We start from the raw sequence: 17943 nt of genomic DNA on the forward strand, positions 1-17943 counted from the left end.
AGTCCTGGCGCGGTAGCTCACGCCTGTAATCCCAGCACTTTGGGAGGCCAAGGTGGGCAGATCATGAGGTCAGGAGATCGAGACCATCCTGGCTAACATGGTGAAACCCCATCTCTACTAAAAATACAAAAAAAAAAAATTAGCTGGGCGTGGTGGCAGGCGCCTGTAGTCCCAGCTACTCAGGAGGCTGAGGAAGGAGAATGGTGTGGACCTGGGAGGCCGAGCTTGCAGTGAACCGAGATCGCACCACTGCACTCCAGCCTGGGCGACAGAGTGAGACTCTGCCTCCCCCGCCAAAAAAAAACAAAAACAGATATAGTACTGTACTTAACATATAGGAATATGGATGAGTGACCAATAAGATCAATATTTTAAAGGTAAGACTGAGAAAGTTTAAGCCACTGGGCAAACTGCCCTGGGTCCCCTGACACCACACCCCATCCATGCCCAGTAACACTGTTCTGCTTCTATGAAAATGGGGTGTGTGGTGGGCAGTTTATGCGCATTCGCACACACACACAGAGTTAGATACAGGATAGATTAATTGGAAAAAAACCACCTTGGCTTGCCCTGCCTCCTGGCCTCTGCCTAAGCTGTTCCTTTAATCTAAAATGCTTCACCTACTTACCTCCCCACAAGTCCTCCCCCGACATATTCAACATCTGGCCCCTTTGTGCTGGCCAAGTACATAGGACATATCTGCAAATTGCAATAGCAGACAGCCATGAAAACCTGCCATTAAGGTGTTGGCAAAAAATGAAATAAGACTCAATGTGCCGCATATGAAAGATCGCCAGGATGTGGTGGCTCGTGAAGAAAACCACGGTTCGGAACAGCGTGTAGACTCTGCCCCATCTGTGTTTTTAAAAATGCACACAGATGTAATACGTATATATTTGCATAGGCTGAGAACGCTTTTGGAAAGATACACAAGAAACCATTATGAAAGGTGCCTTTGGAGAGAAGAATAGGGTGTAAAGCTAATAGAAATTTCTTCCTATTGTATACTCTTCTGCACTGGTTCAATATCTTTTTACCATGTACACATTACTTTTTCAATTTAAAGACAGTCTCTGTGGAGAGCGAGGGCACATCGTCCAAGCCCTGGCTTAATCTAGATTTGACTCACAGAACCTCACAAAGCTACTGAAGCTGCTTTGATGACAGTGTGGGCACCGTCACCTCCAGGACTTTGCCCAGGCTGTGTCCTCTGCCGAATGCCCATTCCTTCAGGTCTTCCAGAGGGACCATTCCCCAAGACTCAATTCAGCGCTCACGGCTGGGATGTGCTTCCTTAACACCAGCCCTCCCAGGCCAGGGTTAGGGCCACGCCACCCCCCCTTCTATGTCCCACACCCACCCTCCCTTGTCAGTCTTTCTCGGTGTCTTAATAGAAATCCGCCATCACATTTAACCAGTGAGCGACCCCTTCAACGGAGGGCCTCAAGCCTCCTGTGTCTCCTCCTGCACATACAGTTGGCTGAATAAAGGTCCCCAAAGACACCAGGCCCTACTCCCTGGAATCCTAAATGCAAAGGAAAAAAGGTCTTTGCAGATGCGATTAGGTTAAGGATCTTGACATGGGGAGATGATCTTGCATTTTCCGGTTGGGCCCTAAATCCAGTCACAAGTGTCTGAGAAGAGGGGAGCAGAGGGAGATTACACACACACACGCACACACAAGCGCATGCACACACACACGCACACAAGAAAGTCACGTGAAGAGGGAGGCAGAGATGGCGTCTACAGACCAAGGAATGACCATGATTGCCAGCAGCCACCGGAAGAGGGATTGGCAAGGAAGGAACCTCTGGAGTGGGGGGCACGGCTCTGCTGACCCCTTGATCTCAGTCCAGTGAAACTGATGCTGAACTTCTGGCCCCCGGAACCATGAGACAATTCATTTCTGTTGGTTTAACCACCCCTCCCACCCCAATTTGTGGTCATTTGTTACGACGGCCTTGGAAACTTGATATCTGTCCCTCTGCCAGGCACATTCTGTGAATGAACCCCACCCCAGGCCCAAGTCCCCATCAGTGCCCCCACAGTGGCCTCATCCCTGGCCTCGCTGCCTCCAAATCCATCCATTCTCCAAACTGCAGCCCAAACAGGCTTTATGAAAGGCACGTGTGGATTCGGTCACCTCTGTGCTCCAAGGCCCCAGAGGCTCCCATCACCCTCGGGACAAAGTCCCAGCTCCCCACTCGACCTCTGAGCCCTGTGCCAACCAGGTACAAGTTACTTTTCAATTTAATAACTTAGGATACATTGGCCTCATCTCATCGCCCCGACCCTCCTTGTCCTTACATGCCAGCAAACTGCCCTTCCTCCTCCCCACGCCCTCCAAGCACATTCCTCTCTTCAAACCGTTTCTTCCAGCGGAGCTTGTCTCATCCAGCAGAGCAGACAGGCCACCAGAGTGGGCTCTGCAGCAAACGGGCTTGGTTCAAATCCTGGCTCTAGGGCTTAAATCCTCTCTGCCACTCACTTGCTGTGTGACCTTGGGCAAGCATCAGTTTCTCCCTATAGAACTTCCCTCCTGGGGTATCCTGAGTCTACACCCAGGATGGTGTCTACAGCCAGGATGGCATCTACACTCAGGATGGTGTCTACACCCAGGCTGGCATCTACACTCAGGATGGTGTCTACACCCAGGCTGGCGTCTACACCCAGGATGGTGTCTACACCCACACTAGCATCTACACCCAGGCTGGCGTCTACACCCAGGCTGGCGTCTACACCCAGGCTGGCGTCTACACTCAGGATGGCATCTACACCCAGGCTGACGTCTACACCCAGGCTGGCGTCTACACTCAGGATGGTGTCTACACCCAGGCTGGCATCTACACCCAGGCTGGCGTCTACACTCAGGATGGTGTCTACACCCAGGCTGGCGTCTGCACCCAGGCTGGCATCTAGCACAGTGCCACCGATCATCATTGGCACGTGCTGGTCCTCTGCCTGGAAGGCCTCCCATCAGCTTCTGTTGGCCAAATCACCCTTCAGTCCTCAGCTTAAACGGCCTTCCGAGGGCAGCTTTCCCCAGACTCGTCGGGATGTTTCTAGTATGATTCTTCTTCATTTTTAGGCCCTCGCCACCCCACGCTGAGAGCAGAGGCTGTGTCTGTCCCTGCCTGCCTGGGGCCGAGCGCAGTCCTTCCTGCGTCCCTATCTGGGTACCCGCAAACTGCACGCGGTGTCACCAGTGCCCTGCAGGGGGCACCAGGTCCCAGGGAACAGGTCCTGGCCGGGTGCCCCTGGGAACCAGTGGGATCACCAAGGCCAGAGGTTTTCAGCTGCCCCCAGGGAGCCTCAGGGCCTGAGACTGATGGCATGAGGGGCAGAGAGCAGGAATGGCCAAGCAGGAGGGGGGGTGGTGTGGCAGGAAAGCCTGGGAGGGGGGCCCCTGGCCCCTATCCCTGCTTCACCCAGAGAACCCTTCTTTTCACTCTTGTAGACATTGGCTGTTAAATTCACGAAAAGTGAAAAAGACCACTAAGCTGGCATTTGGTGGATATGGAGATGAGGCCTTAAGGAGGTGAATGGTTTTCCCCAAAGACAGAGGGGAGACCAGAGTGTGGATCAGTCCTTTTATCACCCCTTTCTCCGCCCAATCTCCCTCACCCCTGTAACCATCACCAATAACTTTCCAGCAGCAGCAGGTGTATAATCCCATGCCATTAGATCTTAGTTCACTTGCTGCAGAATTAACTAAATTGGACCCATGTTGGGGTCCGCAATTTTTAATCCTAATCTAATCTGACAGCCGCCCCAGCCTCCTTCGGAGGGTGGTTAAGAATACACCATACGTCGTTGGGAGGGGGCTCCTTATTTTTCCGCCCGGCTTATTTTTCCATCAAGACTCATTTATGAAATTTAATGGAACCGGGTGATCAGAAGCAAAACACTTTTCACCCACCTCAAATGCCTCCCAGTCCTGTGACTTCCTCAACGGCAGCCCCAGACGGGAGGGTACGCAGAGATCAATTTTAGATGTGCCACTGTCTCAGAGGAAAATTCAAACGTCATTTCTCAGAATTTGGAGACAACAAAGAGATAAGCGCCTTAGAAGCCACATCTCCCGAGTTATTTACTGCGTGGCTGAAACAACAGATGGTCGTGAGTGATAAAGCACTGATTTCACTGAGAGGCCCAGATTAAAGGATTACATGTTTTGAAAAATATTTCATGTCACGCAAGGTGACACTCAAAGAGGGTTCTAAACAAAGGGCGTTTTCTGGAGTTCTGGGAAAGAACTTTTACTCAGAGAAATAAACAGCTTGTCCTCCAATTTATCCCTGGACCCCATGGGTTAAAGGAGTTAACAGCCAAGGTTCTTGGCCTAGAGGTTGGACTGGAATTGGCTTCCCTGACCCCTTCCGTGTCTCTGACCTCTCTTCCAGCACTCCCATCCTTACCCATTCTCTCCAGCCACCCAGTCCCACCTCTGGGCCTTTGCACTGGCTCCCTCCCCACCCACCCACCATATCCGCCCGGCTCTCACCTCCTCGGGGTCTGCTCACACACCCTCCCTTCCCCCCCTCCCTGCTTTGTGGAGCTTCACACACCTCATCACCCTTGGGTGGACTGTGTATTCATGAACCATTGGTTTGCTGTTTTTCTCCCTCCTAGGCACAGGAACTTGGTTTTGTTCTTACCTGTGTCCCTGGCACCTAGAACAGTGCCTGGCACATAGCAAGCACTCAGTAAATATTCTTTGGGTGGAATAAAAGCTGTGATGATGATGATGATGAAGATGAGGATGATGGTGGTCAACACACCCTGGCAGTTTGCTGAGCACCCTTCTAAGTGCTTAATATGCATCAACTGGCTGACCTGCACATGGGCCCTGTGCAGTGGGTTCTGCAGAGCGGGGGTCCTGGACACACGTGGGGGCAGCCCTTTGTGTTTGTGTAAGGCTGTGCTGTAGGCAAGCATCGTCACACTCCTATGCTCACTTCATGTGGATGTGAACTAGGGGAGTAGGTCTTAATATCCCACACTCCAGAGATGAGGAAGGATGCTTTCAAAATGTAAAGCTGGACTCGGCCGTCCTCAGTTTCTGAAGATTCACTGCTCCTCCTGACCTTGGAGCCTTCCGCACACTGTTCCTACCACTCGGAACGCTTCCTAATTCTTTTTAACAGCTGAGCCTCCGCATCCTTTGGGGCAAGAACTTAGGAGCCATATCCCAAGATGGAAGGGACCGAAGCTCATGACCTCTTATACAGCAAAGGCTGCTTTGCACAGGGATTAAGGGTTCAGGTGTAGGAATCTGACGCGTCTCGGTTTGAACCCCATGGCTGTGCGATCATACAGGAAAATCACTAACGTATCTGAGCCTCATCTGCAAAATGGACACAAAAGGAATACCTGCTGTCGATGTTTGTGGTGAAGATCAAAAGAGACCACACCTGCGTGTACTCGGCTCAGCATGGACAATGCTAATCCATAGTTCACCTGATTTTTATTCCTTTTATTATTATTATTATTTTGAGTAAAAGTCTCACTCTGTCACCCAGGCTGGAGTGCAAGGGCACGATCTCAGCTTACTGCAACCTCCGCCTCCCAGGCTCAACCAGTTCATGCTTCAGCCTCCCAAGTAGCTGGGACTACAGGTGCCTGCCACCACACCTGGCTAATTTTTTGTATTTTTAGTAGAGATGGGGGTTTTGCCTTGTTGCCCAGGCTGGTCTTGAACTCCTGAGCTCAGGTGATTTGCCTGCTTCAGCCTCCCAAATTGCTGGGATTACAAGCGTGAGCCACCACGCCTGGCTCCTTTTATTATTTTTAATCAATGGACTTAGAAGCCTCTCGTCCCATAGTAACTTCATTCTTCATCTCTTCCAGTCTTTCTCCATTTCCCCTGTATCCTCCCTCAGTTCACTCACTGATGAAGTAGTGAATGCCCACCATCTCCATAGCGTTAGGTTAGATGCCCAGCAGATGCAGAAGAAACCTAAGGAGCTCCAGTCCGGCTGAGGCTGCAGATCCACGTACGAGAAATCCACCAGCAACAGTAAAATGTGGGATTGGGCAACCTCATCATTTCTGGATAAGACCAGGGCAAACAACTTGCAGAGTTCTTAAGAGAGGGGCCATGCGGAAACAGCCACCCAGCATGGGCGAGAGCACTGCCCTCGGAGGACCACCTGAAGCCGCCTCCAGACCTCCCTGGTAGGTACCACTGCTGTCCCCATTGCACAGGTGAGGAAACGGAGGCACGCAGTCACCATACACAGACACCAGGCTTAGAGCCTGGGCTGTCTGATTCATGCTCACGGCAAGGGACGCAGCATTTAGTAAGCTCTTACTGGGTGTCAATGCTGTGCTGGGTCCTCACATACTGAATCTTCAGTATCACTCTCTGGGGCTGCTGCTATTCTAAACCCACTTTACTGATGAGAAAACTGAGGCACAACAAAACTAAAAGCATTTGCCCAAGAGCAAGCAGCTGCGAAGTGTCAGAGGCAGGATTCGAACCTGGGTCTGTCCTACTCCTCCAGGGGCGTTCCTGACCCAGGAGCCTGGCCTGGCCAATATGGTGAAACCCCGTCTCTACTAAAAATGCAAAAATTAGCCAGGTGCGGTGGTGGGCGCCAATAATCCCAGCTATTTGGGAGGATGAGGCAGAAGAATCACTTGAACCAGGGAGGCAGAGGTTGCAGTGAGCCAGATGGCACCACTGCACTCCAGCCTGGGTGCCAAGAGTGAAACTATATGACCTTTTGTTCATATAGATGAAAAAAATAGATTTGCAAAGCCATTCTGCCACTGATACCCCTAGGAAGCAGGTGGGGAAATGCCCATTTTGGGCTCCAGCAGTGGGAACCCCAATTCAGCAAGTCCAAGTCCAGATTCGATTAAAGCAAACAAGCTGGATGTGCAACCAAAGGAGGCTGGATACATAAGTGAAGGCACAGGGAACAACAGGCAGGCCTTAGAAGGGAAGATGCCGATCCACCATGTTAACATACTTCCCACAGATTATCAAGTGAAAATGCAACATAGAAAACAATGTGAATAAGCCAGACACCAAGTAGCACACACTGGATGATTCCATTTCCATGAAACGTCTACGACAGGCAGATCCATAAGACAGAAAGTGGATTGGTGGTTGCCAGAGGCTGCGGGAACAGGGAAGGAGGACTGACGGCTAATAGCAGCGGGGTTTCCTGTAGGGTTGATGGGAACGTTCCAAAACTAGGTACTTAGGACGGTTGCATGACTCTGTGAATATACTAAACACCACTGAATTGTACCTTTGAAAGGGTGAATTGTCTGTCATGTGAATTTCATTTCAATAAAAGAAATTTGAATCAGTATGAATAAAATATCACTAAGAAAAAACATGTGTGCTGTGTGTAACTGCTTCATGAAACAATCTAGACAGACACCCCAGAATGTCACCAGAGTTTACATCTTGGAGGAAGAATTCAGATCCTTTTTACTAATTTATAACTTTCTGTGTTGCCTGATTTTTTTTTTTTTACAGTAAACATCATTCTTTTAGTAATCAGTAGAAGAATTCATAAACTATTTCCATTTAGGGAAAAAGAATCCAATCTCCAGAGCTGCCACCAAATCTACCCACATGCCTCCCTCAGTGCTCGCCAATCCCTTCCTTCCACATGCAGAAGCTTTTACCCTTCTTTGGAAAGTTCCAGCAGCTTAGCAGCCAGACCGATAAAAATGCACCCCAGCACTGGTTTGCGTGGTGGAGGAAGAAAGCCAATTTTCCTCTAAGAATTACTTGCTCTTCCTCTGGAATTTGGACGTCAAACATCTAAAAATACGTCGCTCCCTGAAATAGTGGGCTTAGCGTTCAGCGTGTGTAGATGAATGCCATTTCCTGGTGCCCGGGGCCCTTAACACTGGGCCCTGGGGACAGAATCTGGCACAAGGTTAACGGGACTTCCTCAGAGGGAGACCAAAAAAAAAAAAAAGAAATTCACAAGACTGCAAACTCGACCCACTCTTCCCAACAATGTCATTGTCAATCAGTGCACCCGAGAGTCCTCTAGAACTTTCCATCCCTTCTATTCTGTTCCGGAAGGTTTTAACATAATTTATTTATTCATTCAATAGTAAATTCATAATTCCCAGACCCACTGCATTTCAGGCGCTGGGCTGGAAATGGGGAGTTCCGAGTTGAACCAGAAGACATTTGGCCCTGACTTTACATGGCTCAGTTTCAGGACAAGTCACAGACACCACACAAAACAGCACACAGAGAAGGCGAACGAACTGCTTTTTGTGGTCATCTGCAAAAGTAGTTAGAGAGAAACCTAACCAAATCATGCCAAAAACAACGACAGAGCTAAACGCTAAGAAGGAAGAGCTGGGCTGTTATGAAAACATTTAAGGGAAATCATAACGAGGCATTCAGGGAGAGGCTTCGGAGGAGGTGGGCCTGAAGCTACGATGACCCATGAGCCAGGGCGGGCACCGTGAGCGGTCACTTGCTGAGAGGCTGCCTCTCGGTGCTGGGGACACAGAGGACTCACAGGGTCTCTATATGCCATCACAGAATTCCTGAGAGGTGCCTCAGGTTCTTGCTGCTTTTTAGAAAAATTATTGTGGTTTTATGTGTGTGTGTGTGTATATATATATCATGCAATTTTCCATTTCAGCCATCTTAAGTTGTGAGTTGATGGCATTAATTAGATTTATGATGTGTGCAACCACCTCCATCATCTATTTCTGTGGCTTTTCCATCACCCCAGGCAGAACCTCTGTTCTCATCAGACAGCTGCCCCTTATTCCTCCCTCCCCCAGCCCCGGGCAACCAAGAATCTCCTTCCCGTCCCGCTGGATTTGCCTCTTCTGGACATTGCATCCAAACAGTGTCACACACCTGTGCCTTTGTGCACTCAGCATCATGTCTTCGAGGTTCATCTGTGTAGTGCCGTGTGGCCAGGCTCCGGACCTTTCTATGGCTGAGTTCTAGTCCCCTGAGTGGACAGCTGAGACGTGCTCAGCCCATCGGCATCCTTCTGCCTCCACCCTGTGGCTGCAGTGAGTCCTGGCACAGAGGTGTCCTGCTTTCCTGTCTCCCTCTCCCAAGTGATAACCACACAGGGACCTGGGATGCTTCTTTACTCGTTGATTTTCACCTGGAATTTCAGGGCTGGGACCTCAGATGAGGAATTTCAGGTCCAGGGAGGAGAAAGTGATTTGCCCAAGGTCCCCCTCAAAAGTCAGCTATTCATGAATTTTCATTCCTTCCACTCACCCATCCATGCCGGGTTCTGGGCTAGACACCAGGGTGTGGCCAAGCCTACAGTGAGTTTGCTTCACATCAGTACGACATATCCCCTCTCTCCAGCGCCCAGGCAGCTCCAGGGCTTTTCTGGGGTTCTCAACCATGAGCCCTGGAGATCCCCTCCCGGGTGCTGCTGGGGCTCTCCGGAGCCCATTGAGCACCCGCTGACCCCCAAGACTGAGGCATGTGCGTAGTCTTGATGATGAGGTCCTGCAGGGTGTGAGCTCACATGGTTCAAGGAGCAGAGAAAGCTCCCAGACTCTAGGGATATAGTGATAGCCCTACCTGTCCCCAGCCAAAACAGCACAGATAAGTCATTCTCTGCAACGGCCTCAGTTTCCTTATCTGTGAAATGTCTCTCAATCAGCATTGCCGGTTGCAACAAACAGAAGCTGACTCCCTTGATGCCCAGAGCAGACTGTATTCGTGTCCCAGGGTGTTGCAACAAAATGCCACACACTGGGGGCTTAAAACAACAGAACTAGATTCTTCCACAGTTCTGGAAGCCAGAAGGCCGAGACCCAGGGGTTTGGCAGGGTTCGTTCCTTTGTGGAGGCTCTAAGGAGAAAACCTTCCCATGCCTCTCCCAGCTGCCAGCAGTGGCTGGCACTCCCTCATGTTCTCTGGCTTGTAGACACATCACCCTGATCTCTGCAACTCTCTGTCTCTGCATGGCCTTCTCTCCATGTGTCTCTGATTCTATGTCTCTTCTTTTCTTTTTTTTTGAGATGAAGTCTGACTCTGTCGCCCAGGCTGGAGTGCAATGGCATGACCTTGGCTCACTGCAACCTCCACCTCGCCTCCCGGGTTCAAGTGATTCTACTGCCTCAGCCTCCCAAATAGCTGTGATTACAGGCATGCACCACCATGCCCGACTAATGTTTGTATTTTTAGTAGAGACGGGGTTTCACCATGTTGGCCAGGCTGGTCTCGAACTCCTGACCTCGGGTGATCCTCCCACCTCGGCCTCCCAAAGTGCTGGAATTACAGGCGTGAGCCACCATGCCCGGCCCCTTCTCCTTTTCTTATAAGGAACGGGGGTCATATTAAGGAACCACCCACCTCCAGCATGACTTGGTCTTATTTTGACTAATTACACCTGTAATGCACCTGTTTCCAAATAAGGTCACATTCACAAGGATCAGGAGTTAGGGGTTGGATGTATCTTTGGGGGGACACAGTTCAACCCACAGCATGGATCTGACAGGATTTGAGTGCAGGGAGTACATTTGGGAGGGGATCCCAGGAAGCCGCAGTTGTCGAGTGGGGAAGCTGGGCACGAAAGGGAAGGTGCCCCTTCAGGGAGTGCTAATGAGCAGGTGGCTGCCTGGGCGCTGGAGCTCAAACCCAGTGGACCTTGGAGAAACCGTGTGGAACACTCCTCACTCGTGTCCCACCAAAGGTGAGACGCCAGCCGGGCCATCGGGCTCCAGCTCCATTTGCTCCTGCAGGCGTTACCTCCCCGGCACCTTGGCCTGCCTGTGTGTGGGCTGAGCGTGCTCCTGCAGCCAGGGAAAGCCTTCAGGCCAGCAGACACAGATGCTCACGGTACAAAGCTGAAGGTGAAGGTCAGAACTCACGGAATGGTGAAAGCACAGCTCCAGGCCATCTGCCTCTCCCACTCTTGCTATCTCAGCAAAAAATAAAAGGATGTTTGGAAGGCTCTCAAGAGCTCACAGAAATAACGGGGGAAAGGAGAACTAGGTTGGGGAACTGAGGAACGTGAGTTGTGGGCCACTGCTGGCTCCTACAGTCCCCTACTGCTATTAGCACAGGGGGTGCCTCCAGACAGACAAGCTGCAATGTGCCCCCTACCACGTCTGGCAGGATGCATTTGAAAGAGAAAGTGGCATCAGCTCCTGGCTGCTGTAGCCCCTCCCAGGCCCCCTCAGCAGGACAAGCATCTCTGGGCAGGGTGCAAACTGAACCACCATTTCCAGCTGCCCTGGAGGGGTGCTTAGAGAGGAAAACAGACCCACAGTCGCACTGACAGCAGGGACCGGCGTGCCCAGGCCAGGGGCAGCGCAGCACCCAGGCCCGCATGGTGGCTGCCATGGGCCCCACCCGGTGGATTTGTCAAGAGGCTCCCAAGAGCGACTACATGGCAAACGCTTGTCCTGACACAGCACAAGCGCTCAGTAAATCATTGTTCTCAGGAGTTTTATCTAATGCCAGGAAAGAAAAGCCAAAAACGCCAACTCCACAGAACCGACTGAGCTCCATGGAAAGGTTATTGGACTATTTACAAACGTTCTGCTTCTGTTTTATTCAGTCTCATAAATATTTGGTTCTGGAATGGGGTTTTCGTTTGTTTTTTTTTTGTTTTTTTTTTCTTTTGAGGTGGAGTTCCGCTCTTCTTGCCCAGGCTGGAGTCCAATGGCACGATCTCGGCTCACCACAACCTCCGCCTCCCAGGTTCAAGTGATTCTCCTACCTCAGCCTTCCGAATAGCTGGGATTACAGGCATGTGCCACCACGCCCGGCTAATTTTTTTGTATTTTTAGTAGAGACAGGGCTTCTCCTTGTTGGTCAGGCTGGTTTTGAACTCCCAACCTCAGGAGCTCCGCCTGCCTTGGCCTCTCAAACTGCTGGGATTACAGGCATGAGCCACTGCGCCTGGCCTGGAATGGGTTTTTAAATCTGTCCGTAGTGCACATGTAGAGAATGCAGTTCTGTGCCAGTCAGGGAACTGTGGACTCTATGGTCTTTTTACTGAACCCTGCAAAGCAGGCACTATTGTGACCCACGCTGCAGATGAGGAAACTGAGGCTCAGATAGGAAAAGGAAACTCCTGAAGGTCTTAGAGATAGAAGGCGGGAGACCCGGCACTTTTCATTAGAAGCCTCTCCTAAGGGCCTCCCATGGGAATGGAAGGCAAGCGTGCTCGTCTCTGGCGCTGTCTCTGCATGCTTAGACCAAGAAGCATAAACAGCACTCAGGACATTAACTGGCCCCACTCTAAGAGACCAGTCCCCTACACAAAACTCACTCTGCCGGGGGGACGAGGCTTTGAGAGAGTAGAGCAGGCTACAGGCAGCCCTGCGCTTGGTCAGGACTGAACCAGCAGCTCTCCACATGTAGCCCTGGCCAATTTCCAAGGTGTAAATACTCCCAGCATGGTTGATTTCAGGCAACCCACGTGAGGCCGCTGAATGGGAGAGGGAAGAGATGTGGAGTACCTTCTCTCCTCGTCATACCACACGGATGCAAGAGACATAAAACCCCAGGAGCCGAGAGAATAGCAAAATGGAGCAATACAATTGGAAAGTGATGCATTTCTAATAAGAAGTATTTCCTGGCTGGGTGCGGTGGCTCACACCTATAATCCCAGCACTTTGGGAGGCCGAAGCGGGTGGATCACCTGAGCTCAGGAGTTTGAGACCAGCAAAACCCCATCTCTACTAAAAATATAAAAAATTAGCTGGGTGTGGTGGTACATTCCTGTAACCCCAGCTACTCAGGAGGCCTAGACACAAGAGTCACTTGATTCGGGGAGGTGGAGGTTGTAGTGAACCAAGATCACACCACGAGACTCTGTCTTAAAAAAAAAAAAAAAAAATACTTTCCTTTTTAATATAAATGAGTTAATTGTAAGTTTGTATAACTTAATTTGTGATCTTGGCTGTGAAACTGGCTCTCCAGAGGGAGTGCAAACCAGCCTCAGCACACACCCAGCATCTCCTCACTCTGACCAGCCCATAGCCCTTGAGGGTCAGGGCCAAGGCTGAAGGTCTGGCTCAGTGTAGGGTCAGGGAGTGGTGCCTCACGGGGAAGTCTCGACTTTGTGCATGTGGGGGCTGCTTCCTATAACCCCTAAGTCCCTGTCAAACAAAAGGGCCATGAAAGTCATAGGTTCCCCCTCTTCATTTCCCAGGTGAGGACCGAGGACCAGAGAAAGGCAGCGAGTGGTCCAAGATTGCACAGCACATTAGAGATGTCGCTGTGATGAGTTCTAGGCCAGGCGCTCTTCCCAGCCCTCCCTGTCCTCTGAGCCACAAGTCAACAGCCTGTCTTTGCCCAGGGCTTTCTCTGAGGCACAGTTGTGTTTTTTGTTTTTTTGTTTTTTTTTTTGAGACAGAGTTTTACTCTTGTTGCCCAGGCTGGAGTGCAATAGCGTGATCTTGGCTCACTGCAACCTCCGCCTCCCGGGTTCAAGCAATTCTTCCGCCTCAGCCTTCTGAGCAGCTGAGATTACAGGCATGTGCCACCACACCCAGCTAATTTTGTATTTTTAGTAGAGACGAGGTTTCACCATGTTGGTCAGGCTGGTCTTGAACTTCTGACCTCAGGTGATCTACCCGCCTCGGCCTCCCAAAGTGCTGGGATTACAGGCGTGAGCCACTGTGCCCGGCCAGCACAGTTGTTCTGCATAAACCTCGCCTATGTCTAGGCGCAGAGGAAGGAGGCCAATATCTGTTGAAAACCAGGGTAAGTTTCAATTCAGTGAGGAGCCAATTCAAACCACTTGCATCCTGACCAGTGGTGGCTACAAGTGAATCAGCTCCTGCAGCCCACCCAGGCCTGTGTTTTAGAGACTCCCCTGAATCCCCCGTGCACATCAACCCTGACCCTCCTATGTGGATGTCACGGTACTGGCTCCTATGACATCTTGGAACATGGTGGAGATAAAATCAGATGACATATTGGGAATCTCTCTGTGGTTGTAGAACCAAAGTGCTACTGGTGAGGGTTAAATCATCCTGTTGCACCAGAGAAGAGCACGGAGGAGTCAATAAAATCTGAGAAGAGTCTCTCACCCCTCCTCAATGCCTCCCCTCTGGCCGGGTCTTGTCTCCCAAGCAGCTCTCAGATGCACCACTTCTGCCTGTGAGCCTCAGCTCATGCCGAGCCTTCTTCCAGGAATGTCCTTCCTCCTCCTAATTCCTAATCCTTCCCCAAGCTCCAGTCAGGGTCTCCACCTCCTCCAGGAAGCCTTAGGTAACTACACCATCTCACTTGAGCTTTCCCTTCTCCAAGCGCCTCATCATGTCACTCTACTACTCTTTCCACTTCTCGGAGGCCTCCTGTCTCCTGCCACGAGCATGTGCCCAACATGGAGAATATGAGCCCTGGAGGCCCAGCTTTGCCTCAATACAGTTTCGGGCACCCCACCGTGCCTGGAGTCATTAATCATTCTCCCTTCCCTCTTCTCCAGCTCGCAAACTCCTATTTATCCTTTAAAGCCCCAGGTCCACTGTCCCCAACCCTAAAAACCCTATCTGACTCTCCCGAGGAAGAGCTGCACACACATCCCGTGCTACCACTGCATCCGCTCATAATTCACCCACAAGAATGTACCAGGGGTCGACTTAATGGCAGGCAGCAAAGGCACACATCAGTGAAACAGAACCCCGCCCTACCCCAAGGAACCTACATGCTACCCTGTTAGAAAACACCAACCAAAGTCACAATTATTTGACTGAAAGCTGCCAAGATGCACTGCCAGCTTGCTATGTTGCAAAGACATTCTGCATACTGAGTCATTTAATCCTCACGCAGGTGCTGTGGGTGACAGCATTACCTTCTTGAGCCCTCTGTGTGCTGATATCGTCCTGGCTTCCTCTGTCCCTGTGGATCTATGATCTCTGGGGGGTGGGAGGAACCCAAAATGATAGCCTCCTCCACCCCATTCTCTCTCCTACTTCCCTTCCTGCTTTATTGCTTCCTCAGCGCTCGCAAACTACACACACTAACAAATGAGATCTCTCTCATTTATTCTCTGCTGCCCCCAGCCCCGCAGTGAGTTCCCCAGGCAGAGATCTGAGGTGTGTATCCCCACAGCCTAGGACAGTGCCTGGTAAACAGTGGTGACCCAGACACAGTTGTGTGAAGGAATGCATCCCTCTCTCTTTTGCAGATGAGACTGCTGGGGTTCAGAGACGTCAAGCAGCTTGCCTGGGAGAAGTGACACAACAATGAGCAGCAGAGCCCGATTCACACCCAGACACCTGGCCCCAGGGCGTGTGTTTCTTGCCACTCACTGCCTCGCGCCTTCTCTTGGTACTGCCGTAGTTTGTCACCCAACTGCCTCTGCACCTTGGCCACGCCACCCTTGAGGATGGGGGCTGGTACCTCCTTCATCTTGTACCCACAGGACCCCACAGAGTGCCTTCCCCAGAGCGTTTTCTGCTCAATTCTGTTTAGCAGAATGTATTCATTCTGTTTGCCGAATGAATAAACAACCACATGAATGCGTAAGTATATTTCACAAACATTTGGTACTGATCATGGAGACGGAATGCTCCCTTTAAGTCCTGGGGCTCTGAAATTAGATGCTGTCTTTCAAGAGCAAGCACACTTTTGAAACAGGCAAAAGCGAGGCACGATTCTTTTGCACATTTGTGATGTGTCTTTTGCCTCTTGACTCACAGGCAAGGGTCCTTTTTGGGGGCTGAGCCCCATCTGCCCACCACACAACTCAGACACACACGGATAGGAAGACGCCTGCCCTGACACGTTTTGGGGGAGCACTTACAGGAGAAGGCAGTGTCTGGGGATCGCCTCTCCTCAAGGCTGCCTCCCACCCACAGAGGCTGCCCCAGCCTCCCCATCCCAGGCACTTACACGGGATTTCTCGGCCAGCCTCGCAGGCAATGCCCGTTTCCAGATATTCTTGGCAGAGCCGGCGTGGAGGAGAAGTAGTAAGAGGCACACAGCCCGGATGATCTGCCTCCTGCGGCTGCCCGGCCCCACGCTGGTTACAGGCATTTCCTCCCTGGGCAGCGACCTTCCAGACGCACACAGAAGAGGGGCCCCTCTCGCTGCGTGGGCCTGCGAGTGGGGACAGGAGCGTGCACAGTCTGCTGGACTTTCTTAGTTCCACCCAGCAGGGTCCTTCGGATCATGTGTCCGCGTCCAGCACATGCCCCTTCCTTGATGGTGGCTGGCCTGCCCGGTTATTTTTAGCTTGCCCTATAACATCTGGCCCCAGAGGTTCCGACCAGGGCGTCTGCAGCCCAGGCAGCTCAGTGGGCGGCGGCAGCAGGAGGAGGGGGCACCGGCTTGCTTGGAGACGTGGCCGGGAGTGGCCTGTCACTCTCCACTCTCCATAATGAGGACTTCCTTGCAGGCTGGGGCGGTCTCCTCCCGAGGAGGTGTGCTTGACACAGGGCCCCGGGCTGGACATGCAGGGGAGTGCAGCAGGATAGGTGGGGGCTTGGCTGCTATCTTGTTCACATTTCAAGCTGGGCTGACAAACTATCTGCCTATAAAAGCTTCTTTGGAAGAGGCTGCTGGACGGGGACTGGCCGAGGGTGCAGCCATGAAGAGACGACTTCCACCCTTGCACCCGCCGGGGTCCTCCTGTCTGATGTGGGCATGTGGGTAGTTCCTCATAGCGTGTGTTTCTTGTGAGATATAAATGAAATTGAGCACATGAAGCATTTCACACACGTAAGTGTGCTGTCACTGTCAGTGTATCTGCACATGTGCATGTATGTGTATGCGTGTGTGCACGTGTGTGTTTTACAGGAATGTAGCACAGCGGGCTCAACATTTCACAAACTTTATATTCACTTGTCTGTTCTCAGCACTTCCAAGACAGATACTGGTTTTTTGTTTTGTTTTGTTTTTTCAGATGGATCTTGCTCTGTCACCCAGGCTGGAGTGCAGTGGTATGATCACGGCTCACTACAACCTCTGCCTCCTGGGTTCAAGTGATTCTCCTGCCTCGGCCTCCCAAGTAGCTGGGATTACAGGCGCCTGCCACCACACCTGGCTAATTTTTGTATTTTTAGTAGAGACTCGGTTTCACTATGCTGGCCAGGCTGGTCTCAAACTCCTGACCTTAAGTGATCTGCCCGCCTCGGCCTCCCAAAGTGCTGGGATTACAGGCGTGTGAGCCACCGTGCCTGGCTCCAAAACAGACACTGTTTTCATGCCCACTTTACAGATGGGGAAACAGAGGGGGCTGCCTGAGTCATGCAACAGCAGCAGAGAGGAGGCTGGAACCCACGTAGGTCAGACCCTGTGGCACCCCCCAGGTGAAGCAGAAGGGACCCAAGCACTAGGCTTGACGCACCTGCCCGATCCCAGCTCAGCCTCTGTGAGATGCTGGAAAGCCTCTTGCTCACGGTGCTCAGTTCTCTCATCTGTGAAATGGGCATGTGAAAGCCTCTGCCTGTTGAGGTCCATGTAGCGCTACATGAGAGGGTGCCAGCTGTGCCCAGGACTTGCACAGAGTGAGTGCTCCAGAAAGATTGGTTCCTCCCTCCCTGGGGACCCTCACCCCCCACCTCCTGGCCAGCACAGACTTCAGAACGCCCTGGGCAGGTACCATCAACCCCTCTTGGCCTTTTGGTGAATGACAACAGTAGCAAACACATATAGTCGGTGTAGGTTGGGTGTGGTGGCTCACACTTGTAATCCTAGCACTTACGGAGGCAGAGGATCCCTTGAGCCCAGGAGTTCAAGACCAGTCTGGGTAACATAGTGAGACCCCATCTCTACAAAAAATACAAAATAAAAAAAAAGTAGCCAGGCGTGCTGATGCACACCTGTAGTCCCAGCTACTTGGGAGACTGACGTGGGAGGATCACCTGAGCCTGGGAGGTTGAGGCGGCAGTGAGCCACGACCACTTTGGGAGGCCAAGGCGGGCAGATCACTTAAGGTCAGGAGTTTGAGACCAGCCTGGCCAGCATGGTGAAATCCTGTCTCCACTAATACAAAGATTAGCCAG

The 17943-nt window shown here is 51.5% G+C and overlaps 1 protein-coding gene across 2 annotated transcripts in view; it reads right to left on the reverse strand.

Moving 5' to 3' along the window:
* The window catches only part of WFDC1 (WAP four-disulfide core domain 1), a 34911-nt gene extending 18658 nt beyond the window's left edge, over positions 1 to 16253 (reverse strand). For both annotated transcript variants that reach the window (XR_009214010.1, XM_032156307.2), the window contains exon 1: positions 15830 to 16253. Coding sequence is in view for 1 of the 2 variants with exons in the window: in XM_032156307.2 (XP_032012198.1) it covers positions 15830 to 15973 (144 nt within the window). In the remaining variant the exon portion in view is untranslated. The remainder of the gene's footprint in view (positions 1 to 15829) is intronic.
* Positions 16254 to 17943: the final 1690 nt, after the last annotated feature.

This window comes from Hylobates moloch, unplaced genomic scaffold (genome assembly GCF_009828535.3).
Source record: "Hylobates moloch isolate HMO894 unplaced genomic scaffold, HMol_V3 SCAFFOLD_6, whole genome shotgun sequence".
In the NCBI taxonomy this organism is placed as follows: domain Eukaryota; kingdom Metazoa; phylum Chordata; class Mammalia; order Primates; family Hylobatidae; genus Hylobates; species Hylobates moloch.